This window comes from Salvelinus namaycush, chromosome 16, assembly GCF_016432855.1.
Source record: "Salvelinus namaycush isolate Seneca chromosome 16, SaNama_1.0, whole genome shotgun sequence".
Lineage (NCBI taxonomy): Eukaryota > Metazoa > Chordata > Actinopteri > Salmoniformes > Salmonidae > Salvelinus > Salvelinus namaycush.
In genome coordinates this window covers 4,651,380-4,673,268 of record NC_052322.1, presented here as the reverse complement: position 1 = coordinate 4,673,268, position 21,889 = coordinate 4,651,380, and the positions used below count along the sequence as shown (strand labels likewise).

Genomic DNA, 21,889 nt, shown 5'->3' with positions numbered 1-21,889 from the left:
AGACAGGAATTAGTCAGGTCTATCTGTAACGGTTTTCTTCCAGGGGTGAAGGAGAGGACCAAAGTGCAGCGCGGCTAGTGTTAAACATGTTTAATCAATTAATCAAGTAAAACACTACAAACAACAATACAAAATAACAAATGTGCAAGAACCGACACAGACCTATCTGGTGCAGACAATCACAGAGACAGGAAACAAACACCCACAAAATCCCAACACAAAACAAGCCTCCTATATATGATTCTCAATCAGGGACAACGATTACCATCTGCCTCTGATTGAGAACCATATTAGGCTGGACATAGAAACAGACAAACTAGACACACAACATAGAATTCCCACCCAGCTCACGTCCTGACCAACTAAACACATACAAAACAACAGAAAACAGGTCAGGAACGTGACAGAACCCCCCCCTCAAGGTGCGAACTCCGGGCGCACCCCTAAAACTCAAGGGGAGGGTCTGGGTGGGCATCTGTCCGCGGTGGCGGCTCCGGCGCAGGACGAGGACACCACTCCACCACTGTCTTTGTCCCCCTCCTTAGCGTCCTTTGAGTGGCGACCCTCGCCCACGACCTTGGCCTAAGAATCCTCCCCAAGGCCCCCACATGATTTAGGAGGTAGCTCAGGACAGAGAGGTAGCTCAGGACAGAGAGGTAGCTCAGGACAGAGAGGTAGCTCAGGACAGAGAGGTAGCTCAGGACAGAGAGGTAGCTCAGGACAGAGAGGTAGCTCAGGGCAGAGGGGCAACTCCGGACTAGTGGCAGCTCCGGACTGAGTGGCAGCTCCGGACTGAGTGGCAGCTCCGGACTGAGTGGCAGCTCCGGACTGAGTGGCAGCTCCGGACTGAGTGGCAGCTCCGGACTGGGTGGCAGCTCCGTACTGGGTGGCAGCTCATGACTGGAGGGCAGCTCATGACTGGAGGGCAGCTCATGACTGGAGGGCAGCTCATGACTGGAGGGCAGCTCATGACTGGAGGTCAGCTCATGACTGGAGGGCAGCTCATGACTGGAGGGCAGCTCATGACTGGAGGGCAGCTCATGACTGTAGGGCAGCTCATGACTGGAGGGCAGCTCATGACTGGAGGGCAGCTCATGACTGGAGGGCAGCTCTGGCAGCTCCTGACTGGCTGGCGTCTCTGGCAGCTCCTGACTGGCTGGCGTCTCTGGCAGCTCCTGACTGGCTGGCGTCTCTGGCAGCTCCTGACTGGCTGGCGTCTCTGGCAGCTCCTGACTGGCTGGCGTCTCTGGCAGCTCCTGACTGGCTGGCGTCTCTGGCAGCTCCTGACTGGCTGGCGTCTCTGGCAGCTCCTGACTGGCTGGCGTCTCTGGCAGCTCCTGACTGGCTGGCGGCTCTGGCAGCTCCTGACTGGCTGGCGGCTCTAGCGGCTCCTGACTGACGGACGGCTCTAATGGCTCGGGACAGACGGGCGGCTCTAATGGCTCGTGGCAGACGGATGACTCAGATGGCGCTGGGCAGACAGATGGCACAGATGGCGCTAGGCAGACAGATGGCTCAGACGGCGCTGGGCAGACGGATGGCTCAGATGGCGCTGGGCAGACGGATGGCTCAGATGGCGCTGGGCAGACGGATGGCTCAGACGGCGCTGGGCAGACGGATGGCTCAGACGGCGCTGGGCAGACGGGCAGTTCAGGCGCCGCTGGGCAGACGGGCAGTTCAGGCGCCGCTGGGCAGACGGGCAGTTCAGGCGCCGCTGGGCAGACGGGCAGTTCAGGCACCGCTGGGCAGACGGCAGACTCTGGCCGGCTGAGACGCACTATAGGCCTGATGTGTGGTGCCGGAACTGGAGGTACCGGGCTGAGGGCACGCACCTCAGGGCGAGTGCGGGGAGGAGGAACAGGGCTCTGGAGATGCACTGGAAGCCTGGTGCGTGGTGTAGGCACTGGTGGTACTGGTCTGGGGCGGGAAGGTGGCGCCGGATATACCGGACCGTGAAGGAGGACACGCGCTCTTGAGCACCGAGCCTCTCCAACCTTACCAGGTTGAATGGTCCCCGTAGCCCTGCCAGTGCGGCGAGGTGGAATAGCCCGCAATGGGCTATGCAGGCGAACCGGGGACACCACCTGTAAGGCTGGTGCCATGTACGCCGGCCCGAGGAGACGTACTGGAGGCCAGATACGTTGGGCCGGCTTCATGACATCCGGCTCGATGCCCAACCTAGCCCTCCCAGTGCAGCAAGGTGGAATAGCCCGCACTGGGCTAAGCACGCGTACTGGGGACACCGTGCGCTTTACCGCATAACACGGTGTCTGACCAGTACGACGCCCTCTCACTCCACGGTAAGCCCGGGGAGTTGGCTCAGGTATCCAACCCGGCTTCGCCACACTCCCCTTTAGCCCCCCCCAAGAAATTTTTGGGTGAGCCTCTCGGGTTTCCAGCCACTCTGCCTTGCAAGCGCCTCATAATGCCGCCTCTCCGCTTTTGATGCCTCCAGCTCCGCTTTGGGACGGCGACACTCCTCTGGCTCTGCCCAGGGTCCCTCTCCGTCCAGAATCTCCTCCCATGTCCATTCCTCCTTGTACTGCTGCTGCTGTTGCTGCTGCCCGTTGCCACGCTGCTTGGTCCGGGTTTGGTGGGTGTTTCTGTAACGGTTTTCTTCCAGGGGTGAAGGAGAGGACCAAAGTGCAGCGCGGCTAGTGTTAAACATGTTTAATCAAGAACAAGTAAAACACTACAAACAACAATACAAAATAACAAATGTGCAAGAACCGACACAGACCTATCTGGTGCAGACAATCACAGAGACAGGAAACAAACACCCACAAAATCCCAACACAAAACAAGCCTCCTATATATGATTCTCAATCAGGGACAACGATTACCATCTGCCTCTGATTGAGAACCATATTAGGCTGGACATAGAAACAGACAAACTAGACACACAACATAGAATTCCCACCCAGCTCACGTCCTGACCAACTAAACACATACAAAACAACAGAAAACAGGTCAGGAACGTGACACTATCATTACCTGACCATGCACGTTCACATGAGAGGGAGCTCTGTTCCATCGCTCACCTGAAGTCAATGTAATTCTCCGGTTGGAACGTTATTCAAGATTTATGTTAAAAACATTCTAAAGATTGATTCAATACATCGTTTGACATGTTTCTACTGACTGTTACTGAACTTTTTGACATTTCGTCTGCTTTTAGTAAACGCGCTTCCTGACTTTGGATTTGTTTACCAAACACGCTAACAAAAATAGCTAGTTGGACATAAATGATGGACATTACCGAACAAAACAAACATTTCTTGTGGAAGTGGGAGTCCTGGGAGTGCATTCCGATGAAGATCAGCAAAGGTAAGTGAAGATTTATAATGCTTTTTATGAGTTTTGTTGACTGCACAATTTGGCGGGTAACTGTATGGCTTCCTTTTGTGGCTGAACGCTGTTCTCAGATTATTGAATATTGTGCTTTTGCCGTAAAGCTTTTTGAAATCTGACACAGCGGTTGCATTAAGAACAAGTGTATCTTTAATTCTATGTAAAACATGTATCTTTCATCAAAGTTTATGACGAGTATTTATGTTATTTGACGTGGCTCTCTGCAATTTCTCTGGATATTTTGGAGGCATTTCTGAACATGGCGCCAATGTAAACTGAGGTTTTTGGATATACAGTGGGGAGATCAAGTATTTGATACACTGACGATTTTGCAGGTTTTCCTACTTACAAAGCATGTAGAGGTCTGTAATTTTTTATCATAGGTACACTTCAACTGTGAGAGACGGAATCTAAAACAAAAATCCAGAAAATCACATTGTATGATAAAACAATGCAAGATTCAAGACTTCGTGCTTTTCAGCTAAAATTATTATATAGAATTCTTGCCACCAACAAAATGTTGAATATTTGAGGCATAAAATCATCGAAGCTCTGCAGATTTTGTTGTGAGGATCCAGAATCAATAGACCATTTATTTTGGTCTTGCCCTCAGGTAGCCTGTTTCTGGTCTCAGGTTCAGGAATGGCTGAAAATGCATAGCATTGATCTAAAATTGACCCTAGAAATAGTACTGTTAGGAGATCTGGAGAGACCGGGTCAGTCAATGACTAATATACTAATACTCTTAGTAAAAGTATTTATCTTCAACACGCAATCTGTAGATTCTATTCGATTAGATAGATTGAAATTGTACGTTAAACATCACAGCATAGTTGAAAGATATGTGTTGCGTAGAAACACGAAGTGGGTAGCCAGCAGAGATAGATGGGATGGGCTGAGGGAAGCTGAGAGTTGGGATGTGGAATTGGAGACAAGTGGGAGTGGAGTTGCTGTGTGAGAGATGGGAATGATGGTCAAAAGATAAAGGGGGAAAAAAAGTCAAAATAAAACATAATAAAAGTACATTTGAATGACACTAAGTGGCAGTGTTTTAACAACTAATGCCGGTTTTCCTGAGGCTGATGCCGTGCAGGTGTTTGTAAACATGCATATACACACACTCTCATTCAAATAAACACATACAAGAACATACACATACATGTAATAGTGCCAGACATGCACACAAACATATACAGTTGGTATTGCTGTTATGATTTCAGGTGTCCTTGATGTTCTTTGTTTTATATGTATTATTTTGTATAATTTTTTTTGCATTGTTGTTTGCTGTTTTCTTCTGTCTTTTCCTTTTTTCTCTTTAGTTCATTCTCTTGGTTGTTGGTGCATTGGGGGGGGGGGTTCTTGAATGGAATTAATTGTAGGGGTCTCGAATGGTTGAGGGACAGCTATTGGAGAACTGTGAGGGGATCTTGGAGGGTTTGGGTTTCACAAGATTGTGATCATGAAAAAGGAAACTATGACATATATTTTATATCACTATCATGCACACACACGCACCCTCACACATAAGGATGGCTCTGCTGCGGAAAGACTGATACATGTTTGATAGTGTCTTGATGCTGTATTGTTTGTCCTTAATGTTCTAATACTTTAATGCTACCCTTATCCTTGTGTTTTTTGTAAAGAAAAAAAAGGCAGGGAATTTTTACTAGGATTAAATGTCAGGAATTGTGAAAAACTGAGTTTAAATGTATTTGGCTAAGGTGTATGTACACTTCCGACTTCAACTGTATGTGATTTGTCAAGCACATCTGTACTCCTTAACTTTTTTAGGTATTGCCATAACAAACGGGTTGAATACTTATCCACTGAAGATCTTCAAGCTTTAAATTTGTATTAATTTCAAAAATGTTCTACAAACAAAATTCCACTTCGATATGACGGGCTATTGTGTGCAGATCAGTGACACAAAAACTCAATTCAATCAATCCATTTTAAATGCAGACTAACATAACAAAATGTGAACAAATTTAAAAGGGGTGTGAATATTTTCTGAAGGCACTCTATATTCCATTTAGCAGACGCCTTTATCCAAAGTGACTTACAGTAGTGTATGTGTGACCAGATAGACATTAGCTACACTATGCATTTTACATTACATTTAAGTCATTTAGCAGACGCTCTTATCCAGAGCGACTTACAAATTGGTGCATTCACCTTATGATATCCAGTGGAACAGCCACTTTACAATAGTGCATCTAAATCTTTTGGGGGGGGGGGGGGGTTAGAAGGATTACTTTATCCTATCCTAGGTATTCCTTAAAGAGGTGGGGTTTCAGGTGTCTCCGGAAGGTGGTGATTGACTCCGCTGACCTGGCGTCGTGAGGGAGTTTGTTCCACCATTGGGGTGCCAGAGCAGCGAACAGTTTTGACTGGGTTGAGCGGGAACTGTACTTCCTCAGAGGTAGGGAGGCGAGCAGGCCAGAGGTGGATGAACGCAGTGCCCTTGTTTGGGTGTAGGGCCTGATCAGAGCCTGAAGGTACGGAGGTGCCGTTCCCCTCACAGCTCCGTAGGCAAGCACCATGGTCTTGTAGCGGATGCGAGCTTCAACTGGAAGCCAGTGGAGAGAGCGGAGGAGCGGGGTGACGTGAGAGAACTTGGGAAGGTTGAACACCAGACGGGCTGCGGCGTTCTGGATGAGTTGTAGGGGTTTAATGGCACAGGCAGGGAGCCCAGCCAACAGCGAGTTGCAGTAATCCAGACGGGAGATGACAAGTGCCTGGATTAGGACCTGCGCCGCTTCCTGTGTGAGGCAGGGTCGTACTCTGCGAATGTTGTAGAGCATGAACCTACAGGAACGGGCCACCGCCTTGATGTTAGTTGAGAACGACAGGGTGTTGTCCAGGATCACGCCAAGGTTCTTAGCGCTCTGGGAGGAGGACACAATGGAGTTGTCAACCGTGATGGCGAGATCATGGAACGGGCAGTCCTTCCCCGGGAGGAAGAGCAGCTCCGTCTTGCCGAGGTTCAGCTTGAGGTGGTGATCCGTCATCCACACTGATATGTCTGCCAGACATGCAGAGATGCGATTCGCCACCTGGTTATCAGAAGGGGGAAAGGAGAAGATTAATTGTGTGTCGTCTGCATAGCAATGATAGGAGAGACCATGTGAGGTTATGACAGAGCCAAGTGACTTGGTGTATGCCACCCATTAGTTTAGACAGGAGCAACGGGTAGCTCCAAACTAAGGCTCCTAACACAGGCCTATCAAATAAATGATAGAAGTACACCAGAATACAAAAATAGCTTTTATTTAGAAAAATAGGATTCTGTTGTTGAGCAATACTAAGGTTTCTTGTAAAAATATACATTGTTTCTTTAAGACCAACTCGACCACAATTGCAGATGTATTACAAGGATACGTCATTGATTAGGTTAGAATACAAATTGTTAGGATGCACTGCACACTTCAAAATGTACCCAATAGTCATTTGAAACTGTCACCAATTACACATGTGTGTTTACTCAATAAGTCTCACCTTTTAGGTTATCGAAAAGCAGGTTCACTCAATAAGTTCTACAATTATCCTGGCACTGCAATGCAACACTGTGGGAAGTGGCTCTAATACTTAGTTTAGGATCGTCATTCCACGAATAGAGTGCCTTCTATGTCTCTCAGGAATTATGCGTATACATTTTGATGAAACACTTAATCTAACAGTTGGATCACATACATCTTTTCCCCTTACTAAACATAACATAACATATAAAATTGCAATAGCAATTTTTTATTTATTAAATGAAGTTATTTGTTTTCTCTGAAAATCCCCCTTTTGGAATGTCCCTCGTTTATAATATTTCTTCTAAATTTGAGCTAGAAAAGCAGGTTTGTTATGAAGTTGAACATGTGATCTTTTTCACAGAATGTTAAAATTGCGTGAAATATAGTTATTTTTTACAAAATGACACTACCCAAAAGGCACTCCAATCGTGGAATGACACATTAACAAAGAAAAAACAGCGGTTGGATAAGCAATTACAATTAGTGCGTCCTTAGAGTCACATCAGTTTCACCAAGAACCACCTAGAGGCGGTCTGCTTCAGCTTCACCATGACGTTCAACCTTATTCAAACAAAGCAGGCACATTAATATGACCCAAGGTAAAGGAGTCTCTCCAAGTGCCTGATTTAGAATTCACTTTATATAGGGAAGTCAGGAAATGAATCAGAACCTTTTTAAGGTTGACCATCTGAGGCCCTACCTGTTACACATGTACACATTTCCATGTGGGTGGCCCCAGTGCGAATGGAACCCATGATCCTGAAGTTACAAGTACCATACTCTACCAACTAAGCCTCACAGGTTCTTTCTTAATTAATCTTTTTCATGGTGTTGTTTATTTTATTGGTAAATGTGGCACATATAATGTCTATCAGCCAGCAGTACTCATATCTATGTGTTCTGTCTCATGCATGCCTGTGCGTCTGTATTGGTACTGCTGGGGATCAATCACGTTTATTCAAATGTTTCTGTGACCTGCAGATTGCCTACAAGCAGGGGTATGAGCAGGAGAAAACTGACCATGTGGAATACAACTACCCAGCCACCATCACACCGGGCTACCAGAGTCAGAGGAAACTGGATCCGCTCAAGGACGTGAGTTTCCCCTTTGCCTCAAATAAGTTCAACATGGCTCTCATACCAGACATAGTAACCAAAATCAGTAAACAGGGTGCTTTCTCAGATAGAAAAGCCGAAAGCAGAACATTTTGATTGGGTTCCTCTTGAGGACTGTATGATTAAAAAGTGGGCTATTTTAAAGAGGCCAACTTAAGGGGGTCTAGTAGCTGGGTAAACCATTTTAAATGTGGATCATCCATTAAACTAGACTAATATATAGAGTGAGCTCAACCCATGGTATCTAAATCATAAGCGCACCGTTGACTTCACATCTTCTCAATTCTGCTCATTTTGTATTTATTATGGGTCCCTTGGCAGCTGCTACTCTTCCTGGGGTCCAGCTAAATTAATAAGGCATTTATACAATTTTCAAAACATTACAATACTTCACAACAGATTTCACAACACATTAAGTGTGTTCCCTCAGGCCCCTACTCTACTACCACATATCTAATAAACAAATACATGTGTACGTGTGTGTATAGTGCATATGTTATCGTGTGTATATGCATGTCTCTGTGCCTATGTTTGTGTTGCTTCACAGTCCCGCTGTTCCATAAGGTGTATTTTTATATTTAAAAAATATATAATATTACTACTTGCAAGAGTTACTTGATGTGGAATAGAGTTCCATGTACTCATGGCTCTATGTAGTCCTGTATTATGGACAGACTTCTCCCCATCATAGCTACTGTTGCATCAATATGTTTTTACCATGACAGTTTAGTCACCTCAACTTGCTCAATTTCCACATTGTTTATTAGAAGATTTAGTTGAGGTTTAGGGATTAGTGAATCATTTGTCCCTCATACAATGCCTTTCGTTTTGAAATATTAAGGACTAACTTATTCATTGCCACCCATTCTGAAACTAACTGCAGCTCTTTGTTAAGTGTTGCTGTTATTTCAGTTGCATTAGTAGCTGACGTGTCTCTTTTTCATCCTTCCATCCCTGCTGCTTTCCACCCCTTCGCATTTTATCAGGCACAATTGCTAACTTTCATAAAGTGCTGCCCCTGCCCTGAACTTGTTTGTCAACTGTGTGCGTAAGTCTCACACCTAACACAGCCCACATTCTATGGTTTTGGGGGCCGTTATCTTTACCACAGGATTCAAATAACTCAGGGGTAGAAAAAAAATATGTTCAGAGGCAGCACTACAGATGTCTTTACATACTGTATCTTTCGACCCTGTTACATTAATAATGTATTGCATCTCTCATCTTCCCATGTAGAAGAACTACAGACAGCACATTGACCAAGTCAAGTACAGCTCGGTGACAGATACCCCTGACATCGTCCAAGCCAGGATCAACGCTCAACAACTCAGCAATGTAAGTGCTTCTTGATGCTTTTTGATGTGGGGGAGGGTGAGACACTGTTGCATGTTTGACATTGATTAATAAATGTCCTTCTGACACGTTTCACCGTTAAATCATTCAGCTATTTGTCGAACCTTACCTGACCCAATGCTGAACTGTGCAGTGATGTATACACACCACAAGCTAATACACACACACACACACACACACACACACACACACACACACACACACACACACACACACACACACACACACACACACACACACACACACACACACACACACACACACACACACACTTTATTTCATCATTATTTTAACAGGGAGTCCCATTGAGAACAAGGTCTCTTTCACAAGGGAGCTCTGCATACACACAATTTACAAATGACTATAGAATACAAATATGCAACATTACAAACACACTCAAGAAAAACAATCACATTCCTCAGAAAAGAGGTCCCCAATCAATATTTTGAACTACCTGAGTGGCACCAGTACATCCAGTTGTTGGGAACTTTGTTTCATACATGGGATGCAAAGAAACTAAAAGCTGATTTACTTAACTTTGGGGAGACGGAAGGGATTTCCAGAGTTAGCCATCCCTGAGACTAGGTATGGTACCATACTTCTAAAGGTTATTAATGATGTTAGGTACGGTGGGAGTTTTTATAAAAGAGACTTATAAATAAAAAGAGAAATGAATCAACCTACTTGACTTTAAAGAGGACCAGCCTACTTTCTGGTAAATAATGCATTGATGTGCACTGAAGCTGTGGCCCGTAATAAAACGAAGTGTCCAAGCTACATATGTTTAAATCATTAGTCATTTTTGTACGTTGTAGAAAACAGATACTTAGTTTAACCCACGCTCAGTACTAATTTAAGGTCAATAAAGGTAAAGCAATGGAAGCAGACTGTAGTTCAGATAGAGCCTGGTCAACAGTGAGGGAAAAAGCATACACAACAGTATTGTTCGCATACACTTGCATGTAGGGCTGTTGCATCATGAAATTTCGTCAGCCGGTGATTGCGCAGGCTGTACACACTTCATCAGTCTCTCATTCACAATTTGACAAGCACTTGAATATGCCTTGATTTTCCCTGAGGGATCCCCTTTGTGTGGTCATAATAACCCCTAAAAAATCCATGCCTTTTGCGGCCAGTGGCCATTGGGCTGAATATAATAATTATAATTCCCTTCTCCCAGCTGCATACTGCAAAGCACCTCTTCCTCAAATGTCTCTCCTTCACGTGATCGGGTCTTTCTCACAGGCTACAAGTAAAGACGGACACATCGGGGACGCAACTGCACGTGTCCTTATCCAATTTCAAGGCACATATTGAAGATATTGGAAGAACTGTCCACATTTACTTTCGGTCAGCCAACAAGATGAGTGGGCCTAACGAACAGCAAAAGCACTAGTCTATGTCAATCTACTATCACCCATAGTACAAAAGTTGACCTATTCTATTCTGTGCGAGAAATAAATATTCCAAACATAGTCTGGGACAGTTGTGAGATGGGATGGATCCCAAATTAATACAACCACTAGCGTCAACTAAACTTGTTTAAGCAATGAGGCTGACACAACAGATCAGAACGTTTAGCTTAAAATGTTGCTATAATATTAAGCTATTTCTTCACATTGTAAGCGCAGCAATGCGCGCATGGCAGTAGGCTACAAGCACAAATGTTCCATTAGCGGGAAAACACCATTCTCAAAAGTGACGGCAAATGCGATTATGCATGTAATGCTTTTATTATAAAGGTGAATTTTTATGGTGAAAGTGAAAATTCCCCAAACTTGAAACTCACGTGCTGCGTATGTATGCCAGTTAGGCTCTACACCCTTTGTAAAGCGGATTCATGTGCTTAATTTCAATAAGTTATTTTGCCACTTTAAATCTATGGGCTAGGCTACATGAGGTGTGAGACCTTTTGAAAAAGTCGCAAAAAAAGCCATGCGTTTCTTGCCTTACTGCACACGAGCTTTAAGGCATAGCTAATATTGTCACCCAGCAGACTATAATTGTTTTGGTCTTGCCTTGACAAATACTAAATAATATATGTGTGAAATTTGTTTGGTTTAGAATGGACCGTTATCATATACCTGTCTCGAAAAAGGGGCAGGGGAAAAAAATACGTCCTCTATGCACTTAAATAGCGAATGGAGGACACTTTTCCCGTGGTTAATTAACATGCCAGCCAGGTAGGCTATCAGCCTGTTGTAAAGAGAAGCAATGTGCTTAATACTAGGAAAGTTGATAAATGTAGTAGGCCTAGCCTATAGAAAGCTGATGGGATCCTCCTCTTTTTAATAAAGGCCATCCCTCTGTTTTCTCAAGCAATTGCATAGCCTATAGAAATGTTGCGCAACATGAGCTCATGGGCTCTCATGAAGTGTTTGAGTAGATTTTCGATAACATTTGCGTTGATGTCAGAGTGATTAGTAGGACAATAGAGTGCTGAGTACCAGGCAGTTAGCAAGTTTGGTAGGCTACTATTGACCATCAGCAGCATCAGAGCTTGGAGAAGCCTAATTAGTGACTAAAGGTCATGTGAAATTTGACTGCCATCATGACTCTTGACTGCAGATGTGGCGGTAATATGGGCACCATAACAGCCTTAATTGTAGGTTACAATTTTTTTTACAGACAAACCAATATTGTTAATGTATATAGTAAAAAGTACTGGAACCAAAACTTGCGGGACCCCTTTCATAATATCAAGGTAACCTGACTTGATATCTCTGATTCCCCCATGTAGAAGAACTACAGACAACACATTGACCAAGTCAAGTACAGCTCGGTGACAGATACCCCTCAAATCGTCCAGGCCAGGATCAACGCTCAACAACTCAGCAATGTAAGTAGAGCCAAAGATATACATGTACACTATCTTTCTATCCCAAACACTACACTCTATACAGTACATACAAACAGCATAGCTTTCGCTCTGCATTTGTATATACAGTGCATTTGGAAAGTATTCAGACCCCTTGACTTGTTCAACATTTTGTTACGTTTACAGCCTTAATTTAAAATGTATAAAATATTTTTTGATTCTCATTAATCTACTCACAATTCCCCATAATGACAACGCAAAAACAGGTTGACATTTTTGCAAGGTTATTCAAAATAAAAACAGAAATACCTTATTTGCATAAGTATTCAGACCCTTTCCTATGAGACTCGAAATTGAGCTCAGGTGCATCCTGTTTCCATTGATCATCCTTGAGATGTTTCTACACTTGATTGGAGTCCACCTGTGGTAAATTCAAATGATTAGACATGATTTGAAAAGGGACACACCTGTCTATATAAGGTCCCACAGTTGACAGTGCATGTTAGAGCAAAAAGCAAGCCATGAGGTTGAAGGAATTGTCCGTCGAGCGCCAAGACAGGATTGTATCAAGGAACAGATATGGGGAGGGGTACCAAAATATTTCTGCAGCATTGAAGGTTTCCAAAAACACAGTGGCCTCCATCATTCATAAATGGAAGAAGTTTGGAACCACCAAGACTCTTCCTAGAGCTGGCCGGCAGGTCAAACTGAGCAATCAGGGGAGAAGGGCCTTGGTCAGGGAGGTGACAAAGAACCCGATGGTCACTCTGACAGAGCTCTAGAGTTCCTCTGTGGAGATGGGAGAATCTTCCAGAAGGACAACTATCTATGCAGCCTTCCACCAATCAGGCCTTTATGGTAGAGTAGCCAGGCGGAAGCCACTCCTCAGTAAAAGGCACATGACAGCCCGCTTGGAGTTTGCCAAAAGGCACCTAAAGGACGCTGACCATGAGAAACAAGATTCTCTGGTCTGATGAATCCAAGATTGAACTCTTTGACCTGAATCGATGGTGTCACGTCTGGAGGAAACCTGGCACCATCCCTACGGTAAAGCATGGTGGTGGCAGCATCATGCTGTGGGGATGTTTTTCAGCGGCAGGGACTGGGAGACTAGTCAGGATTGAGGGAAAGATGAGCGGAGCAAAGTACAGAGAGAACCTTCATGAAAACCTGCTTCAGAGCGCTCAGGACCTCAGACCGGGGCAAAGGTTCACCTTCCAACAGGACAACGACCCTAGGCACACAGCCAAGACAACGCAGGAGTGGCTTGGGGACAAGTCTTTGAATGTCCTTGAGTGGCTCAGCCAGAGCCCGGACTTGAACCCGGTCAAACATCTCTGGAGGGACCTGAAAATTGCTGTGCAGCGACGCTCCCCATCCAACGTGACAGAGCTTGAGAAGAATGGGAGAAACTCCCCAAATACAGGTGTGCCAAGCGTGTAGCGTCATACCCAAGAAGACTCGATGCTGTATTCACTGCCAAAGGTGCTTCAACAAAGTACTTGGTAAAGGGTTTGAATACTTATGTCAAATGTGATATTTCAGTTGATATTTTAATTAATTTGTAAAAATTTCAAAAAAACTGTTTTTGCCTTGTCATTATAGGGTTATTGTGTGTAGATTGATGAGGGGGGAAAACTATTTAATACATTTTAGAATAAGGCTATAACGTAATAAAATGTGGAAAAGGTCAAGGGTTCTGAATATGTTCAGAATGCATTGTATTCCGAAAGGGTTATACACATACCATATGAATAAGCGGTGCTGTAGTTTTTATTTATATAAATGATTCCAGATCAAATACAAGGAGGACTGGGAGAAGACCAAGTCCAAAACATGTGACATCGGCCTGGACACGCTGACCGTCAAGGCTGCCAAAGCATCTCGGGACCTGGCCAGTGATGTAAGCATTCCTTTCCTGTAGCTGGTACTCACACAGAACAATCCTTTCTTATGTAATGAGATATTAGTGGATAAGAATGAGGGAGGGATTGGTCATCGGATTTTATGTGACTGGCTGATGTGATTTGGATGGTGGCCGTGTGTTACAGATTAAGTACAAAGAGTCCTTCATGAAAAATAAAGACAAGACAAGCAATGTCAGCGACTCCAAGACCCTGCACTCTCTTCAGGCGTCCAAGATGACCAGTGAGGTAAGAATATGAAACACAATAAACACGTTGTTGCACCATATGTATTTGGACAGTGAAGCTAACATTTTTGAACCTATACTCCAGCAGTTTGGATTTGAGATCAAATGTTTCATATGACAATCATAATAATAAATATAGCTGCAAGCACCAATGAAAGGGATACTGGCTTGCTTTGTACATAATGTTGCTGCTATAGTCTCTTATGACCGAAAAGAGCTTCTGGACATCAGAACTGCGATTACTCACCTCAGATTAGACAAAGAGTTTTTCTTCAATGAGTCGGATGGGAGGGGTATACTACAGACACCCGACCAGGCCCAGCTCCCCGTCATTTCCTGGAGAAGGAAACAAAGATTTTGGGTGCCTTGTGAGGATCAGGCGACGAGTGGCTAATCTGCCCTTGCCTTCCATCCTGCTAGCTAACGTTCAATCGCTGGAAAATAAATGGGACGAACTGAAAGCACGTATATCCTACCAACGGGGTATTAAAAACTGTAATATTTTATGTTTCACCGAGTCGTGGCTGAACAACAACATTAAGAACATACAGCTGGCGGTTTATACTCTCTATCGGCAGGACAGACCAGCAGCCTCTGGTAAGACACGGGGAGGGGGCCTATGCATATATGTGAACAACAGCTGGTGCGCGATATCTAAGGAAGTCTCAAGGTTTTGCTCGCCTGAGGTAGAGTATCTCATGATAAGTCTACCTAGAGAGTTTATCTGTATTTTTCGTAGCTACATACCACCACAAACCGACGCTGGCACGAAAACCACACTCAATGAGCTGTATACCGCCATAAGCAAACAGGAAAACGCTCATCCAGAGGCGGCCCTCCTAGTGGCCGGGGACTTTAATGCTGGGAAACTTAAATCAGTTTAAATCAGTTCTTTAACTAATTTCTATCAGTATGTTAAATATGCAACCAGAGGGAAAAAAATTCTAGACCACCTTTACTCCACACACAGAGACGCGTACAAAGCTCTCTCTCACCCTCTATTTGGCAAATCTGACCATAATTCTATCCTCCTGATTCCTACTTACAAGCAAAAATTAAGGCAAGAATCACCATTGACTCGGTCTTTAATAAAAAAGTGGTCAGATGAAGCAGACACTAAACTACAGGACTGTTTTGATAGGACAGACTGGAATATGTTCCGGGATTCTTCCAATGGCATTGAGGAAATGGCAGTCACTGGCTTTATCAATTAAATGTTTTATTTTATTTAACTAGGCAAGTCAGATAAGAATAAATCCTTATTTACAATGACGGCCTAGGAACAGTGGGTTAACTGCATTTTTCAGTGGCAGAACAACAGATCTTTACCTTGTCATCTCGGGGATTCGATCTAGCAACCTTTCAGTTACTGGCCCAATGTTCTAACCACTAGGCTACCTTCCGCCCCAATCAATAAGTGCATCGAGGACGTCATCCACACAGTGACTGTACGGACATACCCCAACCAGAAGCCATGGATTACAGTCAACAATCGAACTGAGTTAATGGGTAGAGCTGGGTAGGATAGATATAGGTCTGTAGCAGTTTGGGTCTAGAGTGTCACCCCCTTTGAAGAGGGGGATGACCGCGGCAGCTTTCCAATCTTTGGGAATCTCAGACGATACAAAAGAGAGGTTGAACAGGCTAGTAATAGGGGTTGCAACAATTTCGGTAGATCATTTTAGAAAGAGAGGGTCCAGATTGTCTAGCCCAGCTGATTTTTCTGGGGTATAGATTTTGCAGCTCTTTCAGAACATCAGCTATCTGGATTTGGGTGAAGGAGAAATGGTGGGGGCTTTGGCGGGTTGCTGTGGAAGGTGCCGGGCAGTTGACCGGGATAGAGGTAGCCAGGTGGAAAGGATGGCCAGCCGTAGAGAAATGCTTATTGAAATTCTCAATTATAGTGGATTTATCGGTGGTAACAGTGTTTCCTACCCTCAGAGCAGTGGATAGCTGGGAGGAGGTGCTCTTATTCTCCATGGACTTTACAGTGTCCCAGAACTTTTTTGAATTTGTAATACAGGATGCAAATTTCTGTTTGAAAAAGCTAGCCTTAGCTTTCCTAACTGCCTGTGTATATTTGTTCCTAACTTCCCTGAAAAGTTGCATATCACAGGGGCTATTCAAAGCTAATGCAGAACGCCACAGGATGTTTTTGTGCTGGTCAAGGGCAGACAGGTCTGGAGTGAACCAAGGACTATATCTATTCCTAGTTCTAAATTTTTTGAATGGGGCATGCTTATTTAAGATGGTGAGGAAGGCACTTTTAAAGAATAACCAGGCATCATCTACTGACGGGATGAGGTCAATGCCATTCCAGGATACCGGCCAGGTCGATTAGAAAGGCCTGCTCGCAGAAGTGTTTTAGGGAGCGTTTGACAGTGATGAGGGGTGGTTGTTTGGTCGCAGACCCATTACGGATGCAGGCAATGAGGCAGTGATCGCTGAGATCTTGATTGAAAACAGCAGAGGTGTGTTTGGAGGGCGAGTTAGTTAGGATGATATCTATGAGGGTGCCCGTGTTTACGGATTTGGGGTTGTATCTAGTAGGTTCATTGATAATTTGTGTGAGATTGAGGGCATCAAGCTTAGATTGTAGGATGGCCGGGGTGTTAAGCATGTCCCAGTTTAGGTCACCTAGTAGCACGAGCTCAGAAGATAGATGGGGGGCAATCAATTCACATATGGTATCGAGGGACCAGAGGGTGGTCTATAGCAAGCGGCAACAGTGAGAGACTTGTTTCTGGAAAGGTGAATTTTTAGAAGTAGAAGCTCGAATTGTTTGGGTACAGACTTGGATAGTAATACAGAACTCTGCAGGCTATCTTTGCAGTAGATTGCAACACCGCCCCCTTTGGCAGTTCAATCTTGGCGGAAAATGTCATAGTTAGGGATAGAGATTTCGGGGTTTTTGGTGGTTTTCCTAAGCCAGGATTCAGGATACATGTAGGTAGGGGTAAAGTGACTATGCATAGACAATAAACAGCGAGTAGCAGCAGTGTAAAACAAAGGGGGGGGGGGGGGGGGTCAGTCAATGTAAATAGTCTGAGTGGCCATTTGATTCATTGTTCAGCAGTCATGGCTTGGGGGTAGAAGCTGTTAAGGAGCAACTGGTGCTCTCATGCATGCTTCAGTATTGCTTGCCTTGAAGCGAGCATAAAAGGCATTTAGCTCGTCTAGTAGGCTCGCGTCACTGGGCAGCTCGCAGCTGGGTTTCCATTTGTAGTCCGTAATAGTTTTCAATCCCTGCCGCATCCGACGAGTGTCAGAGCCGGTGTCGTAGGATTCAATCTTAATCCTGTATTGACACTTTGCCTGTTTGATGGTTCGTCTGAGGGCATGGCAGGATTTTTTATAAGCGTCCGGATTAGTGTCCCGCTCCTTGAAAGCGGCAGCTCTAGCCTTATTTTGATGCGGATGTTGCCTGTATTCCATGGCTTCTGGTTGGGATGTGTACGTACAGTCACTGTGGGGACGATGTCGTCAATGCACTTTTTGATGAAGCCGATGACAGAGGTGTTATACTCCTCAATGCCTTTGAATGAATCCCGGAACATATTTCAGTCTGTGCCAGCAAAACAGTCCTGTATCGTAGCACCCGCTTCATCTGACCACTTCCGTATTGAGCGAGTCACTGTTACTTCCTGCTTTAGTTTTTGCTTGTAAGCAGGAATCAGGAGGATAGAATTATGGTCAGATTTGCCAAATGGAGGGAGAGGGAGAGCTAGTAAATAAATAAAATAGTCCTGTATTGATGGTTCGTTGGAAGGCATAGCGTGATTTCTTATAAGCTTCTGGGTTAGAGTCCCGCTCCTTGAAAGCGGCAGCTCTACCCTTTAGCTCGATGCGGATGTTGCCTGTAATCATTGGCTTCTGGTTGGGGTTTGTATGTACAGTCACTGTGGGGTAGACGTCATCGATACACTTATTGATGAAGCCAGTGATTGATGTGGTGTTATACTCCTCAATGCCATCGGAAGAATCCTGGAACATATTCCGGTCTGTGCTAGCAAAACAGTCCTGTATTTTAGCATCTGCTTCATCTGACCACTTTTTTTATAGACCGAGTCAATGGGGATTCTTGCCTTAATTTTTGTTTGCAAGCAGGAATCAGGAGGATAGAATTATGGTCAGATTTGTCAAATGGAGGGTGAGGGAGAGCTTTGTACGCGTCTCTGTGTGTGGAGTAAAGTTGGTCTAGAGTTTTTTCCCACTGTTTGCACATTTAACATACTGGTAGAAATTTGGTAAAACGGATGAGTTTTCCGGCATTAAAGTCCTTGGCCACTTGGAGCGCTACCTCTGGATGAGCGTTTCTGTTTACTTATGGCCGTATACAGCTCAATGACTGCGGTCTTAGCGCCAGCATCGGTTTGTGGTGGCATGTAGACAGCTACGAAAAATACAGATACACTTTCTTGGTAAATAGTGTGGTCTACAGCTTATCATGAGATACTCTACCTCAGGCGAGCAAAACCTTGAGACTTCCTTAGATTTCGTGCACCAGCTGTTGTTTACAAATATACACAGACCGCCACCCCTTGTCTTACCAGAGGCCTCTGTTCTATCCTGCCAAAAAAATGTAAAACCTGCCAGCTGTATGTTATTCAGGTCGTCGTTCAGCTACGACTCGGTGAACCGTAGGATATTTTATTACTGATTGATTGTACGTTGGCTAATAGGACCGATGGTATAGGTAGATTACCCTCTCGGCGACGGATCCTAACAAGGCACCCAAGTCTTTGTCCACGATACCCGTCTCTTTGTGTACAGTTTAATAAAAACTGAAAAGCTAAAATGTCAATTCGTATTCAACCCATTTTGATATGGCAAGCCTAAATAAGTTCAGGAGTAAAAATGTGCTTCACAAGTCACATATTAAGTTGCATGGACTGTGTGCAATAAGTTTTTAATATGATTTCTGATTGACTACCTCATCTCTGTACCCTACACATACAATTATTTGGAAGGTCCCTCGGTCAAGCAGTGAATTTCAAACAAAGATTCAATCACAAAGACCAGGGAGGTTTTTCAGTTCCTTGCAAAGGGCACCTATTGGTAAAAAAAGCAGACATTGAATATCCCTTTGAATATGGTGAAGTTAGTAATTACACTTTGGATGGTATATCAATACACCCAGTCACTACAAAGATACAGGTGTCCTTCCTAACTCAGTTGCCGGAAAGGAAGGAAACCACTCAGGGATTTCACTATGAGGTCAATGGTGACTTTAAAACAGTTACAGAGTTTAATGGCTGTGATAGGAGAAAACTGTATATGTATCATCAACATTGTAGTTAGTCCACAATACGAACCTAAATGACAGAGTGAAAAGAAGGAAGCCTGTACTGAATATAAATATTCAAAACATGTATCCTGTTTGCAGCAAGGTAATACTGCAAAAAATGTGGCAAAGCAATTAACTTTTTGTCCTAAATACAAAGTGATATGTTTGGGGCAAATCCAATACATTACTGAGAACCATACTCCATATTTTCAAGCATAGTGGTAGCTGCATCATGTTATGAGTATGCTTGTAATAATGAAGGACTGGGGAGTTTTTCAGTATAAAAAAATAAACAGATTGGAGCTAAGCAAAATTCTAGAGGAAAACCTGGTTCAGTCTGCTTTCCACCGGACACTGGGAGATGAATTCACCTTTCAGCAGGACAATAACCTAAAACACAAGGCCAAATCTACCCTGGAGTTGCTTCCCTAGAAGACAGTGAATGTTCCTGGGTGGCCGAGTTACAGCTTTGCCTTAAATGTTCTTGAAAATCTATGGAAAGACCTGAAAATGGTTGTCTAGCATTGATCAACAACCAATTTGACAGAGCTTGAATAATCTCTTAAAGACTTCCACAGAAAGACTTACAGCTGTAATCGCTGCTAAAGGTGCTTCTGCAAAGATTTCACTCAGGGGTGTGATATATTTCTGTATTTCATTTTCAATAAATTTGCAAACATTTCTAAAAACATGTTTCACTTTGTCATTATGGGGTATTGTGTCTAGATGGGTGATAGAAAAAATCTATTTAATCCATTTTGAAATCAGGCTGTAAAACAACAAAATGTGGAATAAGTCAAGGGGTATAATACTTTCTGAAGGCACTCTAAGTTAGTTTTTTTAACAATACTATTGTGAGTTACAGCACACAGTTCACAAAACCCTCGAAATGATGCAGTGTACAAAACACACACACACACACCAGGACATTCTCAACCTCCTGATTCTCAACCTCATCCGTCTATCTCTCTGTTATCCACAACAATCCCAACAGATTGAGTACAAGAAGAACTCCAAGGAGAACCAGTCCCATTTCAGCTTGTCCATGGACATGGTCAACCTGAGCCATGCTAAAAAAGCCCAGGCCCTTGCCAGCGACCTGGACTACAGGACCAAGCTCCACCACTACACCATCCTATTCGACGACATCCAAGTACAGCAGGCCAAAAAGGCCTATAACCTGCAGAGCGAGGTGAGGCAGAGAGGGGTGGGCCATGGGCGGCACTGGTGGTGGTGGAGGGTCCTATGTGTGTTTAATAGACTAAAATGAACAGCTTATCCTCTCATGCAGATCATAGAATTTGAGTGCCAATGTTTAAAGGGGTAATAATCAGAACGCTTTGGTCTTATGATTGGACAGTCATAAGGTATGTTTGAATTGATTTGAGATCTTCCGGGTTGAGGTTAGGTGAGATGGTCGGGAGAGCAAAGGGAAGGTGAATAGGGATTTAGGAAAATATCTATATGGGTGTTATTCAAGTTAGTGTTTACTATCAAATATGAATGAATTGTGAACTCTCTTTTTCGGTCTCACACTCTTTGCCTGTCCCCCTCTTTCTTTCTCTCTCTCTCACTCTCTCTCTCTCACTCTCCCTTCAGAATCAATACCGTTCAGATCTGACCTGGATGAAGGGAGTTGGCTGGGAGGCTGATGGATGTCTGAATGTGACACAAGCCAAGAAGGCTGGAGAGCTTCTCAGTGACGTCAGTATAATGGGGTAGAGCGTGTATGTGTGTGTGTGTGTGTGTGTGTGTGTGTGTGTGTGTGTGTGTGTGTGTGTGTGTGTGTGTGTGTGTGTGTGTGTGTGTGTGTGTGTGTGTGTGTGTGTGTGTGTGTGTGTGTGTGTGTGTGTGTATTATTGTATTTTTTTCTTTAGTGTTGACTCCTCACTTTGTTTCCCCTCACAGAAAAAGTACCGTCAGAAAGCGGACAACGTCAAGTTCACCCAGGTGGCCGATACTCCCTCTATCAAACACGCCAAGAAGAGCCAGGAACTGCAGAGCAAGGTGAGGTTGGATGTTCATTTGCTATAACCCTGTCCTGCTCTTTTCTTCTGGCTGTATTCAGTCGGCTTGTGTTTGATTGGCTATTTCTCTCGTCAGCTAACGTATAAGGCGGGCAACGAGCAGATGATGCACCGGTACACCATGGATAAAGATGAGCCACTCTTCAGACAGGCCAAAGCCAATGCAGACCTCCTCAGTGGGGTAAGGACTCTGGCAGACTACATACTATTAGTTCATTTTAGTATACTGTAAACAAACGGTATCCTTTCAGTTGAGCGTACTAG

The 21,889-nt window shown here is 44.2% G+C and overlaps 1 protein-coding gene across 1 annotated transcript in view; it reads left to right on the top strand.

The window, feature by feature from the left end:
- The window catches only part of LOC120060858 (nebulin-related anchoring protein), a 99,743-nt gene that overhangs the window by 25,632 nt on the left and 52,222 nt on the right, over positions 1-21,889 (top strand). The window contains exons 13-21 of the mRNA XM_039010269.1: positions 7,854-7,967; positions 9,225-9,323; positions 12,082-12,180; positions 13,955-14,062; positions 14,211-14,312; positions 20,593-20,790; positions 21,198-21,302; positions 21,507-21,605; positions 21,702-21,806. Of these exons, the coding sequence (XP_038866197.1) occupies positions 7,854-7,967; positions 9,225-9,323; positions 12,082-12,180; positions 13,955-14,062; positions 14,211-14,312; positions 20,593-20,790; positions 21,198-21,302; positions 21,507-21,605; positions 21,702-21,806 (1,029 nt within the window). The remainder of the gene's footprint in view (positions 1-7,853; positions 7,968-9,224; positions 9,324-12,081; positions 12,181-13,954; positions 14,063-14,210; positions 14,313-20,592; positions 20,791-21,197; positions 21,303-21,506; positions 21,606-21,701; positions 21,807-21,889) is intronic.